At 44.4% G+C, this 10,956-nt stretch overlaps 1 protein-coding gene across 1 annotated transcript in view; it reads left to right on the forward strand.

Annotated features, from left to right (window-relative positions):
• Window positions 1-10,956, forward strand: part of igsf21a (immunoglobin superfamily, member 21a) — a gene marked incomplete at both ends in the record, with an annotated part of 223,211 nt that overhangs the window by 208,058 nt on the left and 4,197 nt on the right. Inside the window, 2 exons of the mRNA XM_080846672.1 lie at window positions 5,435-5,535; window positions 8,734-8,926. Of these exons, the coding sequence (XP_080702798.1) occupies window positions 5,435-5,535; window positions 8,734-8,926 (294 nt within the window). The remainder of the gene's footprint in view (window positions 1-5,434; window positions 5,536-8,733; window positions 8,927-10,956) is intronic.

The raw sequence follows: 10,956 nt of genomic DNA on the forward strand, positions 1-10,956 counted from the left end.
ATGATTGTCCATAGAGATTATTTCTTCCCTGCGTCTACTGCGTGGCCTTCAAGGTTTATGTGATTTGCTCACCTGCGTTTGCCCAGGAAATGAAAAGAAAGTCGTGGCAGTGGCCATGAGTGATAAATCTCCAGCATTTTAATATTCCCACAGCAGATGAGGACAGTTTGACAATGAACCAAGGCGCTCTAACACTCACTGCATATTCATTAGAGCCAACCAGTTACTGTGTGCGCGTGTGTGTGTGTGTGTGTGTGTGTGTGTGTGTGTGTGTGTGTGTGTGTGTGTGTGTGTGTGTGTGTGTGTGTGTGTGTGTGTGTGTGTGTGTGTGTGTGTGTGTGTGTGTGTGTGTGTGTGCGCGTGTGTGTGTCTGTGTGTGTGTGTGTTTGGACTCCCATACTCCTACTGGGTTTAAAGAGATGGTTGCTCTACTTCAATCTCCTTAGTTACAGTATGCCAGCAAAGCTATGTTTTGCTTCTCTCTATCTCTCTCTCTCTCTCTCTCTCTCTCTCTCTCTCTCTCTCTCTCTGTCTCTCTTATTCTCTATCCCTTTCTCTATCTCTCTCTCTCACTCTCTTCTTGTCTCTGTTTGGAGCCGCTGCTTCAAATCCCTTGTCTATCAGTCATTCACAGGGCCCCAGATTTGGAATTCATGAAACCAGCTCCCTCTTATAATTAAACATCACCTCACCACCCAGGATTTGCATGGGCCACTGTTTCTCTGATTCAACCGAATCAAACAGTACTTGAGTTCTAATCTTACATACAGTGAAGAGAAATGATCTATCACTGCCATAGATGGGAAATAATGGGTATGCCGTTAGTGTGTGTGTGTTCGTGTGTCTGTGCGTGTGTGTGTGCCTGTTTTTGTGTCTGCGTGTGCACGTGTTTCTGTAAATGCACATATGTAGCTGTGCACACTTGGGTTTGTACATGTGCATGTGCCCGTGTGTGTTTGCTTGAGACCAGAGTGTACCCTGTGCATGACTTCAGATTGTGTTTCTCCATTAGTCTATTTGTGCACCACGCTGTGCTGTCTGTAGCCTGGGTTCTTCTGCAGCAGGCAGGAACCAGGAAGTAGACCCAGGCAGGTGCTGATCACAGATCTGCGCTGGCAGCCCCAGCATTCCTAACACCCACCAACTCACTGCCAGCCTGGCATCCTGACACCAATGTCACAACAGGACATAACACCCAGGAATGGCTACCACCGCATGAACATCATGATCGTAAATGCATAATTAAATAGTAAATCAAATATTTAAATGCCTTTTATTTTTTAAATGTGTATTTTTGTAATCAAAATCTGATTAATAAAAAAAAATGTAAGTACATTGAATTTCTAGTGAAAGCTGCAAATGCTGCAGGAATTAGACACAAAAAGCATGGCTGCCACTCAAGCTCATGATGACAAGGGGCAAGAGTAATATGCTAACAGCCTCGGTTAAATTCCCATGAAGTGCAAAGACAGTGGCTGGAAATGGGGGCTGAGGAAGAAGCCTTTTCCAGTGTGGAGGTGTGAGAGAGTGCCGGGCAGTGCATTCAAAATGTAACACTGGCATTAACCCCAGGGACCTGGCCGTTGGGTTCTCTGTGCGGCTGGGGCCAGTCGGTGGGGGCCACCGGGTATAAAGTTGCGCTGTGTGCTGCCAAAAAACGGATGACGTGGGAGGCCAACTGTTACTGCTGGAGCATATCCCAGAATTCTGCTGGGTGTCCATTGACAATCACACCACATCCCGCCTCCCCAGTTTTCACAGCTTGTAGTTCTCCGTGACGTCTGCATGACAGGTCTGCTCAAAATAGCCTCTGTGGTTCCGTGGGTGTACTGGTTCTTATATCAATGAGCCCATCCCCCAACCCAGTGACTAGACCGAACAGAATTTATATTTGTTCTTTGAAAAAACACACTGTCACACTGAGGCTTGACATGAGGCTGTATTGATTGCCAAGCCCTGCCACTTGGTGAAGAGAAAGCTGTGTCAATCTTTAGTGTCTCCTCTCTCTGAAGATTGCTGCCCTTGTTTCGTTCCTCTCTGATAAATCAGTGTATTCATTGACTGGCAATTCTTTTTCGAATCTTTAAATGTTTCTTTTGTATATCCTTTCACAACAATCTCTCCTCTCTATTGATTCCACCATTACAGTAATACCCAATTGTATTATTATTATTTTTGTATTATTGTATTAAAGGAGTTAAGGTAAAACCGACAGCAGAAGTTTATTTCAAAGGGTCTTTGGCCATGACATGATTTATGTGTGAAACCGATATTTTCAATAGCCATTATGGATGTAGGTATGGAAATCATTATCCATTAGCAAGCATTAGGGGTGGAATCGTTAACAGACTAACGCTACACACTGCTTCATTAGCCTTGGCGGACCGCTTGAGATTTGACTGATGGCTGAAAAACATGATGATTTGTTGTTTTAATACACTCCTACCCATGCTGTTTGGCATAGATTGGAACAGTGTTGGGAGGGGGAAGATATGTTGGCTCTGTTATCAACAGGTGAATCTGCAGCACAAAATTCCAATTTTACATCATGGACAAACATTCTGAGGGATCATCTGCTAATTTTTTTTAATTTAGCAGCTGCGACATGGGTTAGTTATTGTTATATATACAGGGGCGTAGCACCAGATTCTGGGCCCTATGCACAGTAGGTTCATAGGCCCCCCCCCCCCCCCCAAAAAAAAGAGTGCCACGCCCCCTTCCCCCTGACGGTGAAACTTTGCAAATTGAAGGTAGTTAGGAAATGGCTTCCCTTCCTTGTCTTTTGCTGTAATTTTATTTGTTTTTATGTTGCTTTCCAGTCTGTGAACAATTGTGTCTCTCTCTTCATTAGTTCATTTCTCTGTCCATAGTGCTGGATCTTCTGGCATACACTCCCTGGCGCTGCTATGACTACTTTCTGACCTCTCTTCATCCCTTTCACTTTTCTCAGAATCTTCTCTGCTATCACTTCCTTCACTTGTGTCATCCTCTACCACATTTTCTCCATCTTCCTGGACAGAACCCTCTACAAGCATGAAGCATCTGATATATATTACTGTAACAGGCAATTCCAATGTAGCCTAATTTGTGTGACTGAACATGTTTAAAGGTAGAGTATGGGATGTTTTCCTGGAACACTTTTTACTATATTGCTTAAAATCCCAATTAAATTCACACCCTGATTGCAACAAAAAAATGTCACCTTTGGATGGAACAGCCTGTGTTGCTATTTGCTAAACACATTAAGCCTACAATATAAATAGCTAAAATGATGTACTTTCATTTTAAACTGCTCACCTTGCCTCAAGACCACAGTGTCAGAGGATGAGGGGTCTGCATCACTAGCTGCTTCTGAAACTGAGTGCCATGTTTCACAAGTTAACTTTGCTAGCCAACTAATTTGACAGCCTAACCTTATGAACTTATTGAGCCTAGACTAGCCCTATTTAATAAGGCTATTAGCCTAATTATGTTATGGCCTAACAAATATTAATTTAGCCAAATATGAAAGAATACCCGCACACTGTTGCTGCAGCTCCCGTGTATTTTATTGGCACAACGTTTCGACGATTGTTGGTCTTCGTCAGATGTTCGTCAGGTGTCAGAAGCAACAGTGTGGGTATTCTTTCATTTTTACGGATCTCTTTTTACCCTGCACCTGGATTGGATGTGCGTGCAACACACTCTGCAACTGTATGCAAACAAACATGTATTTAGAGTTTACCTCAGATTACAGATAGGGCATGTTATTTCTAATTTTGTGTTATGCCGTTTTTAGCAATGACAATCGCGGTGGTATTGATTCGTTTTATTACCACATCATGAGTTCATTTAATGTAGGGTGTTTGCTTTCACATTCGGGCTCACCTTTCTTAGGAAAGGAGTCTGTTAGTAGTTGCTTTCCCTTGTCTCTTTTTCTCTCTCTTGCCTGCCTTTCTTTTCTTTTCTGAAACCCGTATTTAACGTTTAACGTAACATCTTCAATGCGCACCGTTGCCTCAGTCGAATGAACGTTAACATTCGTCAAATGCGCCTATAGGTAAAAAGCACACTGAAGGCGGACCAAACCATTTTGTGCGTGAGCCGGGGGGGTGAGGGTCTCCAGACATTATATGTAGACTAGGACACACAATTCAATCCATCATTCAACCAATTTATTTACCCAAAACATTAAAATTATATTAGTTAGCAAGAAAATTTGGACCTTTAAATGATATTAATATTTAAAGGAAAAATAAAATTCCACACTCCTCAAGGGCCCTCCCCCACATGGGGCCCTGGTAACTCAGTCCCCTTTATCCCCCCCCTATGACGCCACTGTATATATATATATATATATATATATATATATATATAGGTTAAATGTGAGATGTATTCACTCATAAATGCATACCATACTGCCTCTTCCTACTGCTTTTATTTTCTCTCTGAAGGCATTATTCTGACCTGTGGGTTACTTGGCATTTGATATCAGTCATTTTGATTTTGGCACAGAAACATTCATGCCCACGCCTTTCAAAATGCAGTTGGTCAAGTCAGCGAGCCAGTTCTCTGCGCTGTTAAAGAGGGCAGCGCTGTTAATGCATGGAGGGTTGAATCCCCCATCTCCCTCTGTGTTAGCCATCAGACAACTTCCCTATAATGGTCAGGAACACTTCTGCTAAGGAAACTTCCTCTCATCGCCTTAGCAAGGTTGAGAAATTGACAACTTATCTCCCTCTGTGTACAAGACATCTTTGCTCTTCAAAAGGTCACAATATAGCCGTGTCTCTTTCACATAATCTCTCTCTCTCTTTCTCTCTCCTCACTCCCTCTCCTCACTCCCTCTCTCTTCCATCTCACTCTCTCTCCTTCCCCCTCTCTCCCGTGCAACATCTTGCCTTTCTTTGGGACCAAATTAAACCCATCTGAGGGCTTCCGTCCGTACGAGACAAGGGATTTAATTCTCGGAGTGTTCCTTATCTCGCTGCCTCCACACTGCTCCTCGCATGCCCTGTTTCTTCTCCAGTAATGAGTATCTACCCAATTTAGCTCCTTGTGTCTTTGGGGGAATACATTCGCCAGCGCCCTTTCGGATGAAAGGGCCCAGAATCCCCAAAGCTGCAGGCCTGTGACCTTAAGAATCTCGCCCCATGACCCTGGCGTCTCAGAAGCCTCGGCACGGCAATTTTAATTGATAGAATGGGTGCTCGCCCGTCGTGTTAGTTTCATTGTTGCGGACAGAATGTGCGCTTGCTCCCTGGCTGTAGTCACTGTCATGTAGTGCCCACAGGGGGGATGATGTTCCAGTGTTATTGTTTCTCACTGTCCCTTTTTCTCTCATTTCTCCCTGTGTCTCTCCCTCTCTCTCTTTCTCTCTCTCTCTCTCTGTTTCTCTCTCTGTTCCCCTCTCTCTCTCTCTCCCTCTCTCTCTCTCTCTCTCTCTTCTACTCAGCGGCTCCTAAGGGCCCCAAGCTGCTGATGACCCCCACCCGAGCGAAGGTAGGGGACACAGTGCGCATCACTGTTCAAGGATTCCAGGTAGGATCTCCTGAAGTAAGTGCATGGGTGTTGTGAAACCTGGAGCCGATTTCAGCTAGGGATACGTGGAGGTAAGAGTGGTAAATGCACAGTTAAGCCTGTAATAGCAGCCCGCTCCTATACGGGCCATTCTTAGAGCTCTTTGGTGAACAATATACCACACACATCTGTCAGATTTATATCTTCGCAGGTGGGTTGTGTGTGTGTGTGTGTGTGTGTGTGTGTGTGTGTGTGTTAGAGAGTCCATCCGGGGAGCCTTACAGCTACGTAGCCAATAAATCAAATGATCTCAATCAGTCAGTCTCAATTTGAAACACAGGCTGTAAATTGGCGGAATGTGGTGAAGGCAAGAGTTTTGCCGGAGCCTTTTTTGGAGCCCTGTGGAATGATAAAGCCCCCGCCTGTGATTCACCTCACCTCCTGTTTTACGCTTGCATCTTCCTGCCACAAGGCATTGGGGATCTGATTGGAAATGAATCACCCGTGCCGAATGTGCTTTGTTTATCTACATCTCTGCAGCTTTCAGGTGTTGCATTCTCCACCAACCCCCCCTCCAGTTTGTTTAAACATACACATCGATCTCACTCCGTCGAACAGGCATGTGTATCGTGCTAGCCAGCAGCGCCTTCCTGTCAGACGGGGCTGGATTTATGCCTGCTGTAGCCCCTTAGCCCCGCCTAGGAGAAGTCAAGCAGAGAGATTGTCTCCGTGTAACTATCATTGTCTGCCAAAAAAGAAAATCCTTCCCTTACTGAGAAAAAAAAAAGAAAAAAAAGAAAATCACATTGCACTGACGAAATCCAGCCATCTCTGTGCTAGAAACAAGACAGTGACGGTCTTAGAGAAAGCTATTCAGGTGGAAAGAGGGTGGCATACTGATCTGCCAGGGTAAAAATGATCTTTTCGGCCTCCTGGCCTCGTTTTGGCAAATCCCTTGGTATGCAAGGGTAGTTTTGTTTTTATCATATCATTTCTAGATTTGTTTTGCCTTGTTTTCTTTTCCTCTCTGTTCTACTTTTTTCTTGTTTGGATTATTTCTTCGGAAATGCCTTGGGGAGACTGATCTGTTTTCGTTTGGCCTCTGTTCAGTGCACCACGTCTCTTCCAGTTCTGACAGATCTGTGTGTGTATACGCCACCAAGTTCGGTATATATATTTAAAGCATATCTTTGAATGTCAATAAGAATGGTCACTATAAAACAGGCTTGACTGGGTGTTGAAGCTATTTGGGACTTCTGAATGAAATGCTTGGAATTTGAAAGAGCAAGAATTGTCCTAACCATCACTGAATAAATAAATAAGTAAGTGAATTAAGACAGAAATTCTCCCTTATCTTCTGCTTAATCAAGGCTCTGGGGTTTCATTTGAACATTTAATTGATGTTAAGAGAGTGTGATTTATCGTTTTCCTGCTTTTGTTGTTGTAATGAATCAAAAAATCTGTATCCCCTTTTGGTTTTTGGCTTGTCTGTCTCCAAAGCATCACATAAGCAGATTGGTTTCAAATTTCCCCATTTCTCTGGTTTTATTTTTTGCCTTTTGATTTGATCATTTCTTGATTTTTCCCTCCCACTTTGCACAGCAATGATTTTCTAAAAATGTTGCTCCAAGATCAATTGGGGATATGTGACAAGGAAAGCCTAACACAGGCTTTTCCATGTTTAATCTTGATGTGACCCAATGCCACTTGACCTCTGCTTGATTACCAAGCTCATTTAACCAATGTCATGGAGCGTGTGCGCCCGTGTGTGTGTGTGTGTGTGTGTGTGTGTGTGTGTGTGTGTGTGTGTGTGTGTGTGTGTGTGTGTGTGTGTGTGTGTGTGTGTGTGTGTGTTTGTGTGTGTGTGTGTGTGTGTGTGTGTGTGTGTGTGTGTGTGTGTGTGTGTGTGTGTGTGTGTGTGTGTGTTTGTGTGTGTGTGCGTCCACATTGCCATTCCAGCTTTCCATCTTAGCCACTATGAAAGGTCACGCCGTCACAATAGGCCAGTAAATCTTGTCAAGTGGACCCTGCTTGGGCAGCCAGCTCCCTATTGACAGCATTAATGCAGGATCACCTGAAGGCGATTAGCCAGATTAAGAGGTGGCAAGGGAGGGAGTGGTCCATTGTGAGGACATCACCTGTTTTTCTTGTCTTTCCACCTGGTGTGTGAAATCCCACTTTAATGTCCTTAATAGAGCTGAGGCCAAGCACAAGTGGTGGGGCAGCAGCCCCAGGATGGGTGTTGCGTCCCAAACACCTTGTGCCGCACGATACAGAATCGGCAGAATCGGGAAACGGCAGCAGTTGCGCTTGTCTTGGCGTGAACTTTCAGGAGCTATCCATCTCTGTGTGTTTGTGGGTCGTCAGCCACTCACCGCCCCAAAGCCACCCATGCCTCATTTGCCGCCCCCCCCCCCCCCCCTCCCTGTTTTGAAAAGAAATCCTAAGATGAATAACGTCTTTTCCTTTGTTTGCCTGTGTGTGGAGTATCGATTCATCATTGTGATTGCTCAGCCACCTTCTGTAAAAAGCTCCTTAAGTGCTAATCTCTGAATGCTCAGCAAAACCATCCCTGCCACACTAAACAGGTTTTCCTGCTCAGTGGTTTCCTATTTTACTGTATTCAAATGTGTTTTTGTGCTGAACTCCATTAGGAGTTAATTTCCCTCTGTGGCATCCCTCTGACAGTCATATGAAACACAACATTTTGAGAGCCACAGACTGCATAATGTGACATGTTAAATAGAGAATTTCACTACAGAGATTTTTTTTTCTCTTTTCTTTTTCTCCCAAACCTTTTTAAAGTTTAATATCGTTAACTTGTCATGTCAAGGGTTGTATTATTCATGGTTTGGTGAGGTCTGAGGGCCTCTGAAGATTTTGTATTCAGAAACCCCTCTTCTAGAAACTAAAATATGTTCTCCTCCACTACACCCTTATCGCAATTCTCTGCGACACACACACACACACACACACATATGCTCATGCTGTGCACACACACAGGCATGAAGCACACACTTACACACACATTCTGAACGCACATAGACACACATTCTAAACAAACACACAACACACACAAAGTCACTCCCTCACTCACTCACTCACTTACACACACACACACACACACACACACACACACACACACACACACACACACACACACACACACACACACACACACACACACACCCTCCCCTGTGCAAATTCTGACACCCACTCTGTGTGCCCTGGCAGAATGAAGTGTTTCCTGAGCCACTGTTCACCTGGACACGTGTGGGGGGACGGCTACTGGACGGCAGCAGCGAGCGCGACGGGAAGGAACTGATCCTGGAGCGGGTGCCCGCAGAACTCAACGGATCCATGTACCGCTGCACGGCACAGAACCCCCTGGGCTCCACCGACACGCATACACGCCTCATCGTTTTTGGTGAGTCACGCCCAAGCACCACCTCTGTGTCTGGCTGCACCCTGATAAATTCTCAACTCAAGCCTCCTACACACACACACACACATCACTTGCAGCACTGTCATCATCATCCCCAGCCACATGGACACCAAACCTCAAAGGCTCAGAATTGCATAGTGATGATATGGTCAACAACACATGACTCGTATTGTTGAGGATACGTACATCTAAGCATGGTGTCTAAAGTTTCAATGCAAACAAAAATGTATTTCATGCAAAAGTCTCCACAAATAATAGGAGAATCCAGAAAGATACACTGATGAAAACCCTTACTATAATGACATGCAGTCAGTGTAGTGGATATATGTATGGCAACATTACTTTGATGAGAAATCAAAGACTAATAGTGACTTTAAAAAAAGAAACTGCATGAATTTGTTCTTTCAATGGTATCAGATTCCAAATGTTGGAGTAATTCAGCAGCTCTACAGGAACCCCTTTGGTCACCAGGATGACCAACATCCCACCGGTCACCCCATATACCACACATAACCCCCAACTCCAGGAGACCAAGTACTCCAATCCATCTTCATCTTCACTGAATTATTCCTCTTCATCAATCGCTCTCACTGAGCCATTGTCCATGAGCATGGCTGCCATGACCCGACCTCAGTTACCTCACCATCTCATACCTTGTCACCTCTTCTCCTTTCTCAGCCTAGAACCCTGACTCATCAGCAGAGTGGTGGGTTCTTCTCCTTTCTCAGCGTAGCACCCTGACTCATTAGCGGAGTGGTGGGTTCTTCTTGTTTCTCAGCCTAGCAGCCTGACTCATCAGCAGAGTGGTGGGTTCTTCTCCTTTCTCAGCGTAGCAGCCTGACTCATTAGCGGAGTGGTGGGTTCTTCTTGTTTCTCAGCCTAGCAGCCTGACTCATTAGCGGAGTGGTGGGTCCTCTTGTTTTTTTTTTCTTTCCGCTGATGTGTGTTTTTCTTCCTCTTCTCTCCATGTTTTAACACTAATGATTTCACCCAGGCTCCCAAGCTCTTCAATTAGAGTTATCATTTATTAAGAGCACCGGCATTATTTAAGAAAATATGGATTAATTGCGCCGAATCCCAGTGATAAATTCTGAATGCCAAGAAAGTGCCTGATTAATAAGTGATAGTGTTTTGAAAGGGCTGAATATGTCCGCACGAAAGTGATTCACAATGATGAATGAGTTGGCCGTAAATGACTGAACAAAAAAAAAGGGGGAAATTCTCCATTATGCTGTAAATGAGACTATTTAGCTGGAGCTTTTCCAGTAGCGATTCCTCATTAGGATATTACTGGAACAATGAAGCGCTGAAAACAAAACAACAAAAAAACCTAGATTTTTTTGCTTGTTTTGAAGCTGTCGTGTCTTCTCTACATGCCCAGTCAGAGATGAGTTAGGCTTTCTTTCCCGGGGCAAAGATGTGCAAAACCCTGACTCATTATTTGTTTGTTATTTTTTTTTATATATATTTTTTTCTATTTATATTGAGATGGGGATGAGATGGTTCCTTGACCTCACTGCCCAGCCATGTCTAGATGCTGCCTTAGTCTTTAATTTTCCTCTCTAGCTCTGGGCCTTGAAGGAGTCTTATGAGGGAGCACGGGTGTAGATCTAATCAGAGGCTCTCTGCAGGAGATAAAGGATGCTTGCTGCTTCACAAGCTAATCCCAGCAACAGCCATGGCCCTGCGTAGCCGCACTGATCTGAATGCTGCACACACACAAACACACACACAGAATTGACACAAACACACATGCACAAACACTCTCACTGACACACACACATACAGTGTTGAGACACTATGCATACACCCATGCATACATGTACAAGCACCATACACAACCACACACACACACACACACACACACACATTCACATGCGTAAACACTCAGACTCACAAAGTTCCTGATGCATTTTATAATAAGAGAATGGGCTTTGTGACCCCGTCCCGCCATTCATTACCTCTCCGTAATCTCTCTCTGAGGGCCTGGCAAAACCACACCACGCGGCACG

Source organism: Sprattus sprattus (genome assembly GCF_963457725.1).
Source record: "Sprattus sprattus genome assembly, chromosome: 10".
Lineage (NCBI taxonomy): Eukaryota > Metazoa > Chordata > Actinopteri > Clupeiformes > Clupeidae > Sprattus > Sprattus sprattus.